The following is a 20,649-nucleotide window of genomic DNA, read 5'->3' as shown; positions in this document are numbered from 1 at the left end:
ACAGTGCAATATTCTTCTTCCCTGTCAACCGCACACAAATTAAAACCTCAAACACAAGTAAATCTGAAGATGCTGGAGATCCAGAGTAGCACACACAAGATGCTGCCTGAACTCAGCAGGTCAGGCAGCATCTATGGAAAAGAGTTAAACAGTTGACGTTTCAGGTCAAGGCTTTTCATCATGAAGGGTCTCAGCCCGAAACGTCAACCCTGTACTCTTTTCCACAAACTAAAATCTTAGATCCTTGTTCAAGACCCTACTGGCTTGAAGTCTCTATGTTCCCTGTTCTTCCAGGTATGGCTGCACTTTTCCTGAATCATTGTATTGGCTCACTTGTAATCAGGCCACATCGAAAGCTCGTCTAGTATCCTATTAACATGAATATAGAACTTAGTGTCCTGTACATCAGGTTACAGTGAACTGCAACATTTTAGAAACAGTTGCTATTGGAACATAGAGCATGTAGGATAAAAAAATATCAGCTACTCTTAGATTACACATCAGAAAAGAAAGGAATTTAATCTCAAATAAGCCTATTACAGGAAAGTATAAGGTGTATAACTGAATGAATTGTAGTTGTATAGAAAAATAATGTCTGGACTATACATGTGTCATGGAGAAGCAGTGAATAGCTAAGCTGTCTCTGCTGATGGTAGTGGGTGAAAGGGGAGTAAGCAGCGTTCTCTCCTTCATGGTCCATTCTGTGTTGTAACCAGCAGAGGTCTGCCAGTCTGTTCTGCATTCCTTCATTTCTTCAGAATAAGTAAAGCCCTGAGCTGAGGGTACGTCAGTCAGCCTTTGCCCAGTGGTGGGTATCATATGTCAAGTCCACCAGGAGCGCCCCCCCCCCCCCACCCTGCTAACACGTGCTGTTATCTCAGAGCCTGAGGGGTGAATTTCTAATCTGGCATGCGAGCACGCTGGTCCTGGTGACGGCTCGTCCTAGGGTGCAGGTTCGTTCACAGGCTCAAGCTTTGAAGTGCAAAAGGAGGTTTAAAGAGGAATTTGCTGAAGTAGCCCCTCTGGTGTTAGGACCTATACAAGCAACCCCCACATTACGGTGGTTTTGAGTAACACAAAGCTGCCCCCTCGGCACATGTCAAGAAACATGAATTTTAAAAATATATGTGTTTATTTATTTACCTTTTCTCAGATAATTTCTGTGGGTGTGAATTTTATTCCATCTATCAAAGTTATGGGTAGTGATTTGTGAATTCTGCAAGTGTGAATTTCTGTTACCCAAATGGCTGTAATGCAGGGGTCACCTGTATAAAGCATCATCAATCATGTCTTTATAAAGCAATATTCCAGAAGATTCTGGTGTTCAAGTCTGGCATGGCTCCACCTTTTTTTTAGTGTCAAACATTGTTTGATGTTCAAAGGCAGAAAACCTTGCCTGAGAGCCAGTTCTTGTGGCAGATGCAGTATTTGATTATCCCCCGATATTCTCCCTTCCCACGCCTGTAAAACGTCTCACAATGGAACCAGATTGCTAACACAGCGGAAGATTTTATTAGTAATGACCATTTCTCACCTCTGATATGAAATAGTTAGAGCTAGATCTTACCTCAAAGCAAATAAAAATAATTTAAAAAAAACTCCACTGGAGACTGCAGGTGCTGGGATCTGGAGCTGGAGGAGCTCAGTGGGTCAGACAGCATCTGTGGAGGGAAATGGATAGTTGATATTTCGGGTCAGAATAACATGGGGGGAGGGGTTGCCTGGTGAAAGGTCATGACCCAAACATTGTTTGGCCATTTCTCCGTACAGATGCTGGGTTCCTTCAGCAGTTCATGTTTAACTCTAAGTAAACAATCTAGGCTCACTTAAACATCAGCTGGCTTTCCGTCCGTGGAGGACATCCACCTTAACTTACACAGTTGACATTCTGGAGGGACAGAAGACATTTAGTGAGTGTCATTTAATATTTAAGAAGTTTCTAGATAAGCACTTGAATTGCCAGAACATAGAAGTCTAAGGACCATGTCTCATAAAATAGGATTAGTGTGAAAGTGTAATTGTTGGTTTGCGTTAAATAGCCTGTTTCTTTGCTGTGTGACTATGAGACAAGAGCAGGAAGTGGTTGATACCAATTCCCCAAATTACAGCCTAATCAGATCGTCTCAGGTCAGGCTTGAAATCTAACCTGGAACCTGGTTCGGTAGCACAACACTCTCTCCAAAGAGACTTAAAGAAATTCATCCATTAGCTTTTCACTTTGCAGGTAATCAGAACCGGCAGGTGTCGTGAAATTTGTTAACTTCCCGGCGGCAGTTCAGTGCAACCTTTAGTTTCTTCCGGTGCTGACTTGGCAAAGGTACTCGGGTCGGGCACGAGAAAACAAGCTGCTAGAGGAACTCTGTGGGCCGGTCAGCATCTGTGGAGACAGAGGCGGTGAACGTTCCAGCAGGTTGTTTCTTAGCGCCAGATTACAGCGTCTGCAGCACTTTGTGTCTCTAATAAAGTCAGGTTCCTGATCTGAATCTTAAATAGATCATCTATGACAGCATCTCAGTATGTTACATGACTTTGTCACATTAAACTTTGCTTGTGATACCCAATGAGAGTAAAGGTACAAACTAACAGATAATATAAAAACCACAAGGATTAACAGAAGAATGAGAGCTGACATTATTGAAATATACAGGGTCTTGAGGGATTGGAAATTTGGATCCTGAGAGAATACTTGTTATCTTAAAACAGCAGATAGACTTTCAACATAGGGGTCAGCCATTTCAACTGAAGATGAGGAAGGTATTTCCTAGCAAAAGGAAACTGAAAAGTTGCTTTGTTTGGCAGAAAAAATGTTTAAATGTATCAAGTTAATCTTTAAGAAAGTCATATTTTAACTAAGTTTGAAAATACAGATTGTTGTGTTTATGAATATAGGCTGGTGTGCTTCAGAAATACTGTTCAAAATCTTATTTGAACCTTCACTGGCAAATTTGTTAATTTTGACTTTTATGTTTGCATCCAATGAGTTCAAATGCAGAGATGTATAAAAGTAGTATTTAAGTTCCGTATTCAGTATCAAATTATCCAGGCCAATACAAGGAAGCATCATTTTAAAGTGAATGGAAAAGCATATGGAGGTAGTTACTTTTACATTATGTGGTGGGTGGGTGGAACGTACTGCCGGGTTGTGGTAGAGGCTGACACTTTGGAACATTTAAGAGGTTCTTGGGCAAATGGATGAGAGAAGATTGGAGGACTGCATTAGATTGATCTGGGTTGAAAGGTTGGGATAACATTGCGGGCCAAAGAGCCTGCACCGTGCTGTGTTCTCGGGAAGAGTTATCAGTCTTCGAATTCTCTTGTCTATGGAGGCAGAGTCAGTTTTGAGGCCCCAAATTTATACTTCGTGGGATGTGGGGAAAGGTACTGGAGACATAACCGCATCAGTTCCAGTCTTACCGAATGGTGGAGTAGGTTCAAAGGACTGACTCGTGCACCTTACGATTGCATATTGAATCATTAAAGCATTGAAATCCCACTTCAACACTTGAGGAAAAGCATTGCATTTTTGCTCCCTTAATCAAAACTAGATTAGTTACTGATTTATCCACTCATGGAGTTTTCAGAGATGTGTAAATTAACAATGTGCTTGTGCACCAAGTAGCAAGAGAAGGACTAAATTATTTGGGATGTTCTGGAAGCCTTTTATTTTCTTGGCAGAGGGTTTGAGATGTTTTTTGACAGTCTTATCATTTATGTACTTGACTCCCACTCCTGGGAGCAGCCCAGATACAAAGGACAATACATGAACAGATATTAAATTAGCAAAAGGAAGGATGGAATCTACAATACTCCTGCCAGTTACCTTTCTGAATGTGAACGTTAGACAGAATGAATAGATAAATGCTAAAGTGCATAAATACATGCTTCTTTATTGAAAGTTGATCATTTATACCTGTGGGATGTGGCATAATGTTCTCACCATGTCCTGCAATAACTCCCCTCACTTTCAAACTGTCGGCTTGCTCCAAAGCAAAAGGAAATAATATTGTAAGCTACACTTTTGAAAATGCGACGGCTTCAGCCATCTCATCAGCAGAGGGGAATTATCTCACTGAGTTCTTCACAGTTGGGAGAACAGTTGAGTTGCAGCTCGAGCTTGCTGGTTTTATGATTGGCACTAAAGCTTACAGTACAACAATGGCCCAGGGTGCAGGGAATCTCCAGCTGCTTCAGTGCACCAGTACAGGGTGGAAGTAATTGTTACATCTGCAGGAGCAGGTAGGAGAACAGTGTAAAGTGCTCGTTAAAAAAGCATTGATAATAATCAGTGTGCCACACCTTCACCATGGACATCATTTGAAACAAAATTTAAATAAACATAGCAGACATTCTCATGGACATAAAGATTTGATTGCTATAATGTTCCGTGAACAGAGAACATTAGAACATTACAGCACTGTACAGGCCTTTCGGCGCACAATGTTGTACCGACCTTTAAACCTACTCTTCAATATAACCCTCCCCTCCTATATATCCCTGCACCTTACTAAAATCCATGGTCCTATCTAATATCTTATTAAACGCCATGGGCCTATCTAATATTTTTCTAAACTCCATAGTGCTGAATCAGAATCAGGTTTAATATCACCGTTGTGAACTTCTGTTGATTGCGGTAGCAGTACATTGCAATATGGGTCATATGCTCTGAGATGGTGGGGTTGATTGTGAACCTTATAAGTCAGCCCTGCCAGTCTTTGTATCAAAAGGCTTTCTAACCACTGGAATTCATTGCACTTTTGGCAAGTGTGATTCAGTGTTTGAATCGCCCAGGCAGAGGAGGCAGTGGACCTCGTGTGGGCGGAGCAACGAGTATAGACAGATTCGGGAGGTGGTGTAACCTGCTTCTGAGCTGAATCACTCTCTGTCCACGACTATAACTCTGTTCAGTGGAGTTTTTGATATTGAAGCTGTGATTGATGTGGATTCTACTAAGATAAAAACTAAAGGCACGTTTTTAGCCATAAGATTCCTGCTGGTGTTACCAGCTGATATTCTGACCAGTGAAAATTCCCTTGACAGACCAGTCATAATCTAATTGATCAGGTAGTCTTCTGTTCCTGTAACTAGTATACCAGGCCTGGGATTGGGAATGATGATGATTTTAAAATGCCTATGCCGTGTCATAGCTGAGTCAGATAAGCTCCACATGGAGACCCACACTGGCTAAACTGAGACCTCTCATTGTAAAAGCGTGGTTGGGCAGTGACTCGACAAAATGGATTGACACCTTCCTCAGTCTAGTCCAACGTAAGGAGTGGTCTGCTGGGGTGCTTTGTTAGTGTTTGGAAAATTTGGGGGAAGAGGGAATTGTGGTGGAAAGTTCATTAAGGAGTAGTCCAATTCTAGTGAACAAGAAGTTTAAATTAAGATAGCTCTGCAAAGTAATTATTACATTGTGGAACTTCAAATGAATGCTTTGATAACAACATTTGACCTAGTTACACAAGTAAATACTATGAAAGGTGTAAATCCCATACTTAATTCCCAGTGCAGACAGATAAGGCAGTGTCATCACATTAGTTCTCTTCATGATCGTTGTCACTCCAATATCAACCTTTACCACGAATAAACTCCCTGCTGGAATGAAGATAATCTGTAATCCAAGCAGAACACTGTTCAGTATTCACCATCCTTCTAGAAAAACAAAGTCAGATCAACTCTGGCCATCACGGGGCAGATTTGCTTGCAGTTGTGCATACTTGGAGGCCGAGCTCCAGACCATCAAAGACAATGGTCTTTCTTCAATCTGTTTTACTGTCACTCAGTCCTCTGATCATCATGATTCATGGTGGGATCGTAATCAACAGGAATCATTTCCCACATCTCTGGAATGGGACAGGCCACAGTGTATTCCCCAAAAAAAAAGGGACAGGGCCTTCACTGTAAAACAGAAGATCTCAGAAGTAGCTCCACATCAATGTGCCAAACCGTCATCATGAACATTATTTAAAACAAAACTAAATCTGTAAAAGGAGAAAATGTGATTCAGTATCTTCCAGTGTAATTGACCATTAAACTCTTGAGACTCCATACCATGCTCGCTAGATACGTGAAAGCTCACTTTATTTTTCAAAGAGCCAGCTGTTCACAATTTCCCGTCGGAGCAAACATTTTCGATAATCCTACAACAGGAGACTGGCGGCAGTCTCTCCCTACCCTCCCTCCAAACTGCTGCCCCGCGCACCATCACCCTTAAGCGAGATTCCCACAAGTTCATGTGCAGGCATTTGTCTCTGACGAGAGAAACCTGGACGGGAGCCCAGGCCAGGGATGGTAATGTAAAGAGTCTTAACAGCCCATTGTGCGTTTAGCAGCAGTGTAAGGCAACTCTTTTCAATTGTCATTGGTGGTACTGACCCCCTCCCTGGTCCATGGTACTTTGATTTAGAGAGTGAATACCCCACCACCTGCCCCATGAGGCTGCCCCTGCCCAATGTTACTTCTAATTTGTAATGACCAATGTGCCCAAAAATCTTGAGCTGTGCAATTTTTCTCCAGTGACAACAACATATGCGTGCTGAATTTTTAAGTGGAAGTAAACCTGAAGCTATTCTCAGGATAATAAACCCACCAAGTCCCGTGTTTATTGTTTAAAGGAAATAAATAATACACATTGCTGTGTCTTATTTCTCCCATACTATACTCAGCATGTAATAATATCAGACTTTTCACATGTTATTAACATGCCAGCGAGGTAGAAGGTGACAGCCTTTTGTGCACTGTTTACATTTCTTTGTAGCAAAAGATGTGTGCACGCACACCTTAGGGGAGCATTGCCCCTGCCCCAAGTCTGGCTAAGCCTCACTGAGACGCAGTGAAAACTGCAGTGGAAATAGATGAGTTTTAAATTGTATTGACATACAGTGCGGAATAGGCCCTTCAAGTTGCGTCACTCAGTAATCCTGGGTTTTATCCTGGCCTAATCACGGGATAGTTTACAGTGACCAATTAGCCTACCAACCGGTACGTCTTTGGACTGTTGGAGGAAACTAGAACACCCAGAGAACGTACAAAGAGCAGGCGAGTATTGTACCTGGGTCACAGGTAATGTGAAGTGCTAACCACTGTGCCACCCCCCGAGCTGATTTTAATCCACAGGGACTGCTCCCAGAAGGAAAAGGGAGATAGGTTTTAAAGCACTTGTGGGGACAATAAGGGGTTAATTAGTGCAGGGTTAGTGTAAGTGGGTGCTTGTGGGTTAGCAGAGACCCAGTGGGCTGAAGGGCCTGTTTTTGTACTCCCAGAGAATAAGGCCAAATAGCTGAAAATAAAGAGTACACTGTGTTGACAATGCACACAAAATGCAACATCAGTGGAAGAAAGTGAAGAGTCAGTATACCAGACAGAGACCCTTCATCAGTCCTGTGGTTTTTAAAAATTTTTTTAAAGTAAATATAAAATAAAAATAATGAAATTAAAATAAAATCCCTTTATCATTTTGTGTGTGTTGTTTAGGTGCACTGGTTGGGATTGCCAGTAGTCAAGGGTCAGCATAACAGAAGGGCAGAAGGGCTTTACTGCGCTGTTCTGTGTTCTAAAGCTTTTTAAACACAGCACTGGGATTGCACCCCAGGAGCCGGACTGTGAATAGGGGAGTGTGCAAGTGTTTAACAATAAGTGTTTGAAAGGAAGTTGGAACAGACTGGATTTTACTGTGACTGCTTACATGAACGACGAACGACATGGACGGATTAGATTTTAGAACACAGAGCATTACAGGCCCTTCAGCCCACAATGTTGTGCTGACCCTTTAACTTACTCTGAGATCAAGCTAAGCCTTCCCTCCTGGATTGCCCATCGTTTCCAGCATCCATGTGCCTAGATAAGACTTTGTATATGTCCACACAGTATTTGCCTCTTATCGTTACACCGCAGGCAGTGCATTCCATGCACTAATCACTGTGTAAATGACATTCTTTCTCCCCCCCCCCCCCCCCGATATTTTGCCTTGTATCGCTTTTCCATGATCTTCTGTTTTAAGTGAACATGGGTGGAAGATGAAATGCAGTTCCCATGTGCTAGGATTCCTTCTCAATCTGCTTTAAGGAAAGCAGCACTGAGTGAAGACTCTTCCTCCATTTCCAACCCCTGGGTCTGGTCACAAGCTACCTGCTCTTTGAGGAGGTGTTGTGCCATGCAAGTACGCCATCTACAGCGTGGGAAGAGTGTCTTCAGCTCACCGACTCTCTGCTGATAGTCAGCGGCCATTTACGTTTTTGTTTGCGAAGAAGAGGCCATCTTTCAGGACGTGTATGGAAGCTCCAGAGGTGGAGAGTTCAAGACCCTGCCCTTCCCGTCTTCCCCACGAGGGAGTATGAAAATGAATTGGAATAAATGAGTGAAAATTTTTTTTAAAAGCTGCAGGTGCAGGAAAGCTGAAAGGACAACGGAAAACGCTGGAAAGACTCAGCAAGTCTGGCAGCCTCTGGGAAGAGAAGCAGCGTTAACAATTGATGTCCGAATCTCCTGAATCTTGTTATCCTGCAACATTAATCTCACTCTGTTAAAATAAAAATCTGTGTTTTCACGCTTCCTCCCAAAGAGGATAGCCTCACAGAGTCCTTCTTTGTACTCCGTTTACTAGCTTCCTACCCACTCCTCAGCCAATCTACCTGTATGGGGAGAAGGCAGGAGAATGGGGTTGAGAGGGAAAGTAAATCAGCTAGGTGGCAGACTCAATGGGCTGAATGGCCTAATCCCGCTCCTGTGTCTTATGGTCTTATTTTTGCGGACCACGTGTCCTTCTCACAGTTTACTAACCAACCTGTCCTTGTGTAATCTTGTAAATTTAGCTGCGGTGTATTTCATCTTGTCACTGAAGTCATCAGCATAGATGATAAATAATTAAGGTCCCAGCAGTGATCCCTGTTGACCACCACCGCCCCCCCCCCCCCAAGTAAGTTATTGAAGTTATTGACTGCCAATCTCAAATTGATCTATTTTCCTTAACTCCATTTTTCTTTTCATTATCCACTCCTCTGTCCAGGCAAATATATTGCCCTGCATTACACACTCAGATCTTGTATAGCATCCTTTCATGTGAGACTTTTTCAAACATCTTTTGGATAGCCAAACGATTTCAGCCTACTGGTTCCATTTTATCCAGATCTTCAGAGAACCCCAGAAAATTTCCCTTTTGGAAAACCATGTCGACATCACTTCATTGCCACATGATTTTCTAACTAACCTGCTTTTATCTCCTTAATAATGGGTTCCTTTAGCTTCCCAGTGACAATGTTGGGCTGATGGCCCACCATTTCCTGGTTTCTGTCTCCCGCCTCCTTTTGAACGCTGGTGTTACAGTTGCAGCTTTCCAGTCATCTGGGACCTCTCCAGAGTCCAGTGAACTTTGGTAGATTACAACCAATGCATTGCAGTCACTACGGCTATTCGCTTTTCGTTTTTCCTTGTACTCACAGAAGTTCAAGTTCTAACGTGTCCAAAATCACTTGCCTTAAATCTCAGCTATTGTGTGGTGTTTTAAGATCACAGGCTTTGCATTGTACATTTCTAATTCAATATTCCAAGCAAATTTTATTATCAGAGCACATATATGTCACCACATACAACCCTGAGATTCATTTTCCTGTGGGCATACTCAGTAAATCTATAGAATAGTAACTGTAAACAGGATCAATGAAAGATCAAGTAATGTGCAGATGACAATAAACTGTGCAAATGCAAATATAAATAAATAGCAATAAATAACGAGAACATGAAATAACAAGATAAAAAGTCCTTAAAGTGAGATTATTGTTTGTGTGAACATCTCAGTGGATGGCCAAGTGAGTGTAGTTATCCCATTTCATTCCAAGCCTGATGTTTGAGGGGTAGGAACTGTTAACTTCAAGCCTAAGATGATCTGCCTGGAACCTGCTTTGAGGACAACGGGTGAAATAATAGAGATGATTACATTTCAGAAAGCTTGATACTGAGAATCTGTTTCCTCTGAGTTGGGGGGAGGGTTGCCAAACAAGAGGCGCAGCTTTAAAAACGTGAAATCAGGGGACACCTTTCCACATAAGGAGAGGTTGGAATCTGAAACTTGCTTCCGAGGTGTTATAGACTTCTATTAGATAGAGATGGCAAGGGTTAGATGTGATTAAATTAGAGTTATTCATGTGTGTTTTGTTGGTGTGTAGATTTTCATTGATTCTAATGTATTTGTTCTACTGTGTATGCCCTCAAGAAAATGAATCTCAGGGTCGCGTATAGTGACGTATTCGTACATTGATAATAAATTTGTTTTGAACTTTGAGATTAGCTTTATTTGTCACATAAACATCGAAACACACTGTAAAGGGTGTCATTTGTGTCAGTCTGAGGATGTGTAGGGGGCAGCCCAAAGAGTCGCCATGCTTCCTGTGACAATGTAGAATGCTCACCACTGACTGACCCTATTCCCTACGTCGTTGGGATGTGGGAGTTATAAAGCAATGAAGGAGAGGAGACATTGAGGTTCAGATAAAGCCTGTTTCTGTATTGCCTTGATTTCATTGTAAAAGGAAATCTCAACTGTAGTCACTTTTAGACGTCATTTACGTTAGTCAGTTGTTGTCAGTAGTACACTGACTCGTGTGAGGTACTGAATAAGTCGCTTGCTCTTCCTATCTGTGCCCATTTATCTGATTGTAACATGAAAAAACCGGGATAATTAGTCTGGGAAACCCCACACACCTCTGAAAATGGAGGAGGGAAGACAATCCTTTGGCAGCTGGTTCCAGGAGGAGAGCACGTTTCCTTGCTGGTAGTGAAACCCCTCACAGTGGTTTCTCATTGTGGATCTTACGCCGCTCTGTGATATCGGCTAAGTACTCTCACAGCAAGCTGTTGACAGGCGCTTTCTTCCTCTCTAATGGCTCCAGAAGAGCAAGGGCCGGCTATTTACGCTCACCTCCTGAGTGACGTTAGAGCAGAGCCAGCCCAGCGGTGACTGGAAGAGCCACTACTTGGTGGTAACGGAGGCCCAGCCTCGGTCCTGATCGCGAGTGCGGTCTGCCTGCTGTCTGTACCATCTCCTCGTGACCGCGTGGACCTAATTTCCCAGCCGCTCTACTTCCCCTTCACATTGCAGAGATGTACCAGTCTGTTGGCCACTGACAATTGCCCTTAGTGTGTAGGTGAGTGTCAGAGCCTTGGGGGAGTTGATGAATATGTGCAGAGAATTAAATAGGGATTAACGTAGGATTAGCATAGAGTGCTTGATGATCTGACCCTCTTCATCTCTGAGAAGGTAAGTGTAGACCAGAAAATACAGAAGCAGAATTAGGCCATTCGCCCCATTCTGTCTGCTCCGCCATTCAATTAGGGCTGATTTTTTTCTCTCTCGTATTTATTTATTTATCTGTCTGTCTCTTTAGCTCATAATTTGTTTGCTTGTTTATGTATTTATTTAAAGACACAGCTCAGAACAGGCCCAGCAGCTCGCCTGTTTAATCTAATCACAGGACAATTTACCATGGCCAAATGAACCTACTAACTGGTACATCTTTGGACTGTGGGAGGAAACTCGTGCACTCCCAGGGAGAACGTACAAACTGCTTACAGATGGTGCCGGAAATGAACATCGAACTCTGATGCTCCGAGCTGCAATGGCGTCACTATGCTGTTTCGCCAAGGCACCTGCCTAATCTCTCACTTCTCCCTCTAACCTTTCACCCCCCCTTACCAATTGAAAACCTCTAAATCTCTGCCTTAACTACACCCATTGACGAGGCCCACACCGCCATCCATGGCAACCGACTCTAGGGGCTGATTGCCATACTCTGGCTGAAGGGTTTCTGGGGAGGTTGGGCGGAGCCAGTGTTTCTAGGGCGAGCTCACCTGGCTCAATGTTATGTGGATCTTGTTCGCAAGCTGATATCTCCTTTCCTTTCTCCTTCAGCGCGCGGAGCAACAGCGGCCGGCAGCACCAGCAGAGCCCCATGCCTGTGAGGGGCACGCACCGATGATGTCCAAGGCTGGGCAGGGTGGCAGCACTGGAGGGATGGGCACCCTGTGGTACCTGCTGTGCGTCTGTCTAGTCAACGCCTCTGGCATCCCAGCAGCCAGGCTCCGCATCTCAGACCCCGAAGCAAAGACCAGCACACGCTCCCCCCCACGTAAGCACCTCAATGGATTTCTTTATTTTTTTATATAAGTTGTTGGTACAATCTGCTCCTATGTCTTATGGTCTTATATTTGGAGAGGAGGGGTACGAGGAATCGGTGAATATATGTTGTTTGTACAGTTTCTGGCTCAAGCACTCTTCCTTCCCAGTTCTTGACTCGAAACATTCACAGTTTATTCCCCTCCATAGCCCAAGCACCAACTTGATTTGCCATATGCATTTACAAATACTAGGAAATTTCTGTGGTGTGTTGGCATGATGTGCAACAAAAACAACTTTCAGCAATTGTAAAGAATAAAGAATGAAATAAAAACAAAGTTAGAGATTGAGGTGCGGATATTGAATAAAATGTGCGCAAGTACCAGTATGTGACAGGGTAATAGGTAGAGAGGAGTGCAGGGGGCCCAACTGCCTGAGGGAAGATGCTGCCTGACTTGCTGATTTCCTAAAACACCTCGTGTGCATTGCTCAGGATTTCCAGCAGCTGCGGAATCTCGTGTTGATATATTGCTCTTCATTGTATGTTTGAATCCTGCGTTCACTCTTTCTTTTAAGTGATCGATGTGAGGACCTGAGCATTGCGGACAATTGCTGCTCTTCAGAAAGTGGGCGGAAGCTCGCTCTTGTTGAGCTCTGTGCTGAAGATCTTCCCTCAGCGAGTCAGGTCTGCTGTTCCAGACTCATGCTTCGCATAGGTGCGCACCTTCTGCAATGTTTCTCTGAAGTTCCAGTATAGCATAGTTCTGGGTGCTAGTTGTTACTTAGGATGCCAATGCTTGCCTCCTCCCATTCTTTGTAAAACTCAGCTTATGCCCCAACATACACATTAAAATCCAAGCAACTAGATCTTTCCCTGTGATCTCCCCCAATCCCACAGTGTTCTGTGGTTTCTTCCCATCCTGGCCTTTCATGCTTTCCTATTTTAATCTCTCCAGCATTGCCAACCAGTTCTTCAGCTGAGAAAGGTCCCCATTCTGGAATCCTGGATAATCCTTTCTCTCCTTCTTTAAGGTATTTCTTAAACATCCCGCCCCCCCTTCTCTTTGGCCAAAAGTATGGTCAGCTGAACTAATCTCTCCCTATATGGCCCGATTTTACATTTTGTTTGTTATTCCCATGAAGCATCACAAAATGTTTTCGTTGTGTTAACAGCAGGAAGCTGTCATTATTGCAAATAAATTCAGTATTTTTTGTTATCTTGGCTGAGTAAATCTTTCTGGAATTTCAATCTGACCAACAATTTGATTCCTATTGGAAAAGGAAAGTGGACACTTTTAAAAATAGACTGTAATCTGCTTTATAAATCTGATCAACTAATCTGTGTAGTTAATATCCACAGTTTACATCCTGATGTCTGAAAGTGAAAAGCACTTTGTTACATAATCTGTTTAATACACTATTGTCTTTCTACAAAGTCACTGACTCGTTCACCTTCTCACTTCCTCAGTCATTCACATACTAATTTTTTCATTCATCTATGCTATCACTCAATCATTCACTCCTGGATGTGCTCACCATTTTACTTTTGGACCTAATCTGTCCATCGTTATTTGCCACCTGTAAATTTGTTGGTCACACAACTACTGGCAGAATTTCAGATGGCATACAGGAGTGAGATTTATCAGCTTGTTGGGTGGTGTTGCAGCAACAACCTTGCATTCAGCATCAGTAAGACTAAGGAAGTGTTTGTGGATTTCAGAAAGGCAAGACAAGGGAACACGCGCCAATCCTGTAGAGGGATCAGAAGTGGAGAGAGTGAGCAATTTCAAGTTCCTGAGTGTCAGGACCTCTGAGGATCCAACGTTTTGATGCAACTATAAAAAAGGCAAGACAGTGGCTGTATTTCATTAGGAGTTTGTGGAGATGTGGTATGTCACCAAAGATACTTGTAAATTTCTGCAGATGTACCATGGCAGAAATACTAACTTGGCTGCATTACTGTCTGGTATGGGGGGTAGGGCTACTGCACAGGATTGAAGCAAGTTGCAGAGAGTTGTAAAATTAGTCAGCTCCATTGTGGGCACTGGCCTCCATAGTATCCGAGATACCTTCAAGGAGTAGTGTCCCAAAAAGGCGGCGTCCATCATTAAGGACCGTCATCACCCAGGATATGGCCTCTGCTCATCAGAAAGGAGGTATAGGGCACACACAACGATTCAGAAGCGGCTTCTTCCCCTCTGCCATCCGATTTCTGTTCTACCTTCCTTTCACTGTTGCTCTTGCCTCTTCTTCCCTCAACTTGTGCACGTACCGTTACCTGATAGTCTGCGTCATAATCCATTCCTCCAACTCCCCTCCACAACCCTTCAAGCCTGCTGCAAATGCCAAGTGCAGTTCACCCAGCTGTGTGTGTGGAAAGCAGCTCGTTGCTAACTTCCTGCAGGAGGCGAAGGAAAATCTACGAGTGGCAAGAGAGATAGTAGTGACTGAATCATCTTTGTGTTGAGCTGAGGTGTTCAGTAGTGCCAAGAACTAAAGTTGTCCCCATTTTCTCGAGCTGCCTTTCCCTCCTCTGTGTACCCTCCGCTTTACTTAACACCATAACTCAGTGTTTCGGTTGTTTTATTTTTGTACGGAAGAAAGCTGCAGTAAAATATATATTCTAAACGTAACTCAACACTGCTCATTTTGTGCAGTTAAATGGGTTGATTTAGGTTGCTCCCAAGCAGCCTCTGATGAATTTGCTGGAGCTGGAAATAAAGCCTCTGCTGATTAGGACTGGAGCCTTGGTTTCTCCTCCCAAGAGCACCGCAGTCCTTTTGCTCAATGTAAACGGGTTGTGCTGCCTGCAGACTGTGGCTGAGGTTTCTAATGTGTGGGAAGGAGTTCCTCTCGAGGGAGCCTTTGCCACAGACATACGCAGACACACACTCGCACACGCCACACCGCACATAAAGCTCACAACGTGGACTTAAGGGTCCGCCTACTTCTACAAGTGAGTGCGGCTTTGTGCTTGCTTAGGGTCTTGTCCATAAAACCCTCATTGAGCCAAAGATTGGGTCTGGAGCTGTAGTTTTCTTTGGAGACCAGAGGACAGACAGAACCTAACTGGAACTGGGGTGAGGTGGTGGGTTAATAATTTGCCAGTATGAAGGTTTGTTCAGGGTTACGGGGTGCAAAAGGGAATAAGGTACTGACTTTGGTCTGAATGGAGTCCAAGGCCCAGACACAGGGCTTCGCATTCACTCACAAGGGTGTAGTCTTGCTCCAGCTGCAGGAAGCTGTGGGGAATTCAGCCCAGATGAGGCCCCCACACCTTGGACTCAACTCAGGCAGCATCACCTGCTGAGTGGAGGTAGCGACATACAATGAAGTTGGAACAGATCCGTAGTTTCGAAGTGGGGAGGATCCGTCATGACCCTTCCTGGTACGTCCCCCTTTTGAACCACGGCCAGCTCTGCTGAAGTGAAGGGTGCAGAGCGGCCCGCTAGAGTGACAGGCTGAAGAGGTGCCCACTTGGCAAAGCTGCCACACACGGCTGCATTCGCGCTCATCTACAGAAAGAACGTGCAGTGGACAAAGCTAAGTGATCCCTCAACCAGTGGACCGGATCAAAGCTCTTCATTCCTGCCACATCCAACTGGAGTTGGTCCCGGAGAGCTAATTGGAGAAAGCGGCTCCAGAAACATCCCCAGCCTCAGCATTGGTGGGGCCCGGTAGGTTCCGGCTGAACACCGGGCTAAAACATACGCAGCCATCCTCAAGGGGTTTCTCCATCCCAGCCCCTGTCCCTACTTCAGCCAACACTATTCGTCCATTTGGCATGAGTAGAGAAGCACTAGATACTTTCCTCAGAGTGAAAGCCAAAAAAGCCCAAAACCTGCTGAGCCTTCAGCCAAGCTCTTCCCGTTCAGATGAGACACCAGGTTCTGGCTGATGACGTGGGAGATTGCCGAGCCATGTCTCATACTGTCCCCGCAAACTGCTATCTATCTCAGTCATCAGCCATGCCATCAAACGGCACTTACTCACCAATAAATTACTCATCAAAACTCTAGACTAGGTTCTTTATTTATTTAGAGATACAACACGGTAACAGCCCCCTCTGGCCCAAAGAGTCTGTGCCACCCATGTGACCAATTAATCTACTGACCTGTACGTCTTTGGAGTGTGGGCGGAAGCTGGAACGCCCAGAGGAAAGAATGTACAAATTCCTCACAGATAGCAGCGGGAATTGAACCCAGGTTGCTGACTCCGTCACAGCACTACGCTACTCTGCTGCCCCCTACCCTCTTCTGTCTAGATTCTGTCAGAGCCCAGAATGGCCCGCGTTCTGTCGGGATGGCACACCTGCAAAGCTCGCGACCGCCTGGACCAAACAGGACCAGCAGAGCGGGGTGTGAAGGTGCCCTAATAAATCAGAAATCAGTGGTCCTCAAGGTGAAAACATGGGTGGCCGGAGGTATGTCTCATACGAAGGAAGATGATTGTGGCTGTTAGGGCATCAGCCATCTTAGCCTTAAGATTTGGCTGAAATTGCTCCTCAAGAAATCGTCTTAAGCTCAGCCATATTCAAGTGTTTCATTAATGACCCTCAGACTAGGCTAGGCATGGGTTAGTTCCTGATGATTGTAGTAAACTTCTTCCTGTTGGCAGTTCCTGAGCCCCTCCATTCAGTTGTCCTTACAGCAAAGAATATTGGGAAGAGATTTGAGGGAGGTGTATGGGGTCATGATTGGCTTAGAACGAGGGAAACTGTTCCCATAAATCACCGATTCAGAACCACGATGGTGAGCAGTAGTTAAGTTACTCTGAAATAACCAGACCTGTAATGCTGAGATTCGAGTTCAAATCCCATCATGGCATCTGTAGAAATTAAATTCAGTTAATTATCTGGAATTCATTAAAAACACAGCAAAGTTAATGATGACCATGAAACCACCAGATTGTTAGGCATTTATGCTGTTCTTAAGAAGACTGGGAGATTATTTGAAATATCCTGATGGGCCATGACAAGGTGGATGTGGAAAGGACTTTTCTGAGAAAATCTAAGACTGTGGTCATTGTTTAAAACAGGATTGGTTGCCTCTTTATGACAGCAGTTAGGCTTTTTTTTACTCTAGAGTCATGAGTCTGTAGGACTCTCTTCTTCACAGAGAGGTGGATGCAGAATTTTTAAGATAGTGGTGAGTAGATTCCTGATAATGAAGGGTAAAGGGTTATCGGGGGTAAGGAGGAGTGCGGAGTTAAGATTATGATCAAATCAGCCATGACAGAGCAAGTTTGAGGGGCCGAGTGGCGTAAAGTTTGCGCTAACCGCTATGCTATTGTGCCACTTGTTTCCCATTATGCGCTAAAAGCAGTGAGGTAGCGTTCATGGGTTCAGTGTCTGTTCGGAAATCGGATGGCAGAGGGGAAGAAGCTGTTCATGAATCATTGAGTGTGTGCATTCATGCTCCTCCCGTATCTCCTCCCTGATGAGAAGAAGGCATGTTCTAGGTAATGGGGGGTCCTTTTTTAAGCTTCTCTGCTTGAAGATACCCTGGGTGCTATGGAGTCTTGGTTCTTCAACTTTAAAATTCTCAGTCCCGTGCTTATATTCCCTCTTATAGTTCACTTTTTTTTAAATCTAGGGTAACCTCAAGCAGATGTGCTGTGTCCTATCACCAATCTGTAACTCTTGCATATCCTGTTACTCCACATGGCACTCTCCCAACCAACAACACTCCCTTCTCCTATCTTCCAAACTTTAACAATCTATTTTCCACCTGGACTCTGGAATATTCTCCTTCATCTTCTCTTCCCGTCCTGTTCCCCCTTAGAGTCAACTGTTTCGCCTAAACTTTTGGTCCCCCCCCCCCCCCCAAACTTCCGCCCATCCCCCGTTCCAGGTTTCATCATTCATCTGTGTCTGATTAGGCCTCGCGAGACACTTCCCTACATTAAACAAGCTGTTGTTGTCCCTGCTTGATAATTAAAAACAAACTATTGTAACCTGAGCAAAAACGTCTCTTTTGGCTTAATACAAAGTTAGCTGACCCCAAGCTGTTATGGATTAAACTGATTACAGCTGTTGTGGTAATCCAGATGGGTGGTAGGGTAGCTCCAGCTGCAAAGCTCAGGCGTCAGTAATTGTGGTTGGGTGCAGCTAACGCAGCTGTTAGGGAATGTGGTGACGCACATTGTGAAGGGGGGAATGACTGGTCATCAGTGATGGACCCAGGTGCTCTCAGATGAGACAATTCCAGATGTTACAGAAGAAGCCTGCGCCCAGCTGGTCAACTCAGCTGCCATAAGATAAGGTGACCTGAACTGCTGGAGGATGAGGTAACTGCAGATGTCGTAGGATTAAGGAACTTGCTTCCAGGTGTAAGTGAAAGGCAGCCCTCCCGAGGAAGGGGGAATGGTGCATCGTGGGTATATTTAAAGCGGAGGTTGATAGGTTCTTTATTCGGCAGGGCGTCAACAGTTATGGGGAGATGGCAGGAGAATGGGGTTGAGAGTGAAAATAAATCAGCCATGATCGAATGGCAGAGCAGATCTGATGGGCCAAATGGCCTCATTTTCTCCTATGTCTTACGGACATCATCCCTCCATCACATATCTGATTGACTACAGCTTTGCAAACTCTAAGCCTGCAGATACGTTGTTCACAGAGAGCTGTAAGACAGAATGCAGTGTCTGCGAAGACTCAGAGGAAGCGGGGTCATCGTCAGTTGGCATGTCTTTGCCTCCTCTGCTGAAATCCCAACTGGGCCTGCCAAGTCATCAGAATCAGGTTTATTATCACCGGCATGTGATATGAAATTTGTTAACTTAGCAGCAGCAGTTCAATGCAATACATTATGGAGCAGAGTGAGAGAGAGAAAAAATAAAACATAAATAAACAGGTAAATAATAAACAAGCTTCCCTTCGTCCACCATCAATTCTGCTCTCAAACGCATCTCTCCCATTTCCTGCACATCTGTCCTCACCCCATCCACCCGCCACCCCACTCGGGATAGGGTTCCCCTTGTCCTTACCTACCATCCCACCAGCCTCCAGGTCCAACATATAATTCTCCGTAACTTCCGCCACCTCCAACGGGATCCCACTACCAAACACATTTTTCCCTCCCCCACCCCTTTCTGCTTTTCGCAGGGATCGCTCCCTACACGACTCCCTTGTCCACTCGTACCCCCCCCATCCCTTCCCACTGATCTCCCTCCTGGCACTTATCCTTGTAAACGGAACAAGTGCTACACCTGCCCTTACACTTCCTCCCTCACCACCGTTCAGGGCCCGAGACAGTCCTTCCAGGTGAGGCGACACTTCACCTGTGAGTCGACTGGTGCGGTATACTGCGTCCAGTGCTCCCGGTGTGGCCTTTTATATATTGGTGAGACCCGATGCAGACTGGGAGACCGTTTCGCTGAACACGTATGCTCAGTCCGCCAGAAAAAGCAGGATCTCCCAGTGGCCACACATTTTAATTCCACTTCCTATTCCCATTCTGATATGTCTATCCATGGCCTCCTCTATTGTCAAAATGAATCCAAACTCAGGTTGGAGGAACAACACCTTAAATACCGGCTGGGTAGCCTCCAACCTGATGGCATGAACATTGACTTCTCTAACTTCCGTTAATGCCCCTCCTCCCCTTCTTACCCCATCCCTGACATATTTAGTTGTTTGCCTGTTCTCCATCTCCCTCTGGTGCTCCCCTCTCTTTCTTTCTCCCTAGGCCTCCCTTCCCATGATCCTTTCCCTTCTCCAGCTCTGTATCACTTTTGCCAATCACCTTTCCAGCTCTTAGCTTCATCCCACCCCCTCCGGTCTTCTCCTATCATTTCGCATTTCCCCCTCCCCCCATCTACTTTCAAATCTCTTACTATCTTTCCTTTCGGTTAGTCCTGATGAAGGGTCTCGGCCCGAAACGTCGACAACGCTTCTCCCTATAGATGCTGCCTGGCCTGCTGTGTTCTACCAGCATTTTGTGTGTGTTGTTTGAATTTCCAGCATCTGCAGATTTCCTTGTGTTTGCAGGTAAATCAATTATGTATATTGAATAGATTATTTTAAAAATGTGCAGAAACAGAAATACAGTACTGTATATTAAAAGAGGGAGATAGTGTCAGTTCAATGCCAATTTAGGAATCAGATGGCAGAGGGGAAGAAGCTGTTCCTGAATCGCTGACTGTGTGCCTTCAGGCTTCTGGACCTCCTACCTGATGGTAACAGTGAGAAAAGGGCATGCCCTGGGTGCTGGAGGTCCTTAATAATGGACGCTGCCTTTCTGAGACACCGCTCCTTAAAGATGTCCTGGATACTTTGTAGGCTAGTGCCCCAGATGGAACTGACCAGATTTACAACTTTCTGCAGCTCCTTTTGGTCCTGTGCAGTAGCCCCCCCCCCCCCCCCCCATACCAGACAGTGATGCAATCTGTCAGAATGCTCTCCACGGTACAACTATAGAAGTTTTTGAGTGTATTTGTTGACATGCCAAACCTCTTCAAACTCCTAATGAAATATAGCCGCTGTCTTGCCTTCTTTATGACTACAGGTTAGATCCTCAGAGATCCTGACACCCGGGAACTTGAAG

The 20,649-nt window shown here is 44.7% G+C and overlaps 1 protein-coding gene across 7 annotated transcripts in view; it reads left to right on the top strand.

The window, feature by feature from the left end:
• fgfr3 (fibroblast growth factor receptor 3) overlaps positions 1-20,649 on the top strand; it is a 287,562-nt gene that overhangs the window by 158,174 nt on the left and 108,739 nt on the right. For all 7 annotated transcript variants that reach the window (XM_059965580.1, XM_059965579.1, XM_059965576.1 and 4 more), the window contains one exon: positions 11,903-12,119. In XM_059965580.1, the coding sequence (XP_059821563.1) occupies positions 11,966-12,119 (154 nt within the window). In that variant the 5' untranslated portion in view covers positions 11,903-11,965. The remainder of the gene's footprint in view (positions 1-11,902; positions 12,120-20,649) is intronic.

Source organism: Hypanus sabinus, chromosome 3, assembly GCF_030144855.1.
Source record: "Hypanus sabinus isolate sHypSab1 chromosome 3, sHypSab1.hap1, whole genome shotgun sequence".
NCBI classification, from domain to species: Eukaryota; Metazoa; Chordata; class Chondrichthyes; order Myliobatiformes; family Dasyatidae; genus Hypanus; species Hypanus sabinus.
The sequence above is the reverse complement of the archived record's forward strand: the minus strand, read 5'-3'. Positions and strand labels throughout refer to the sequence as shown.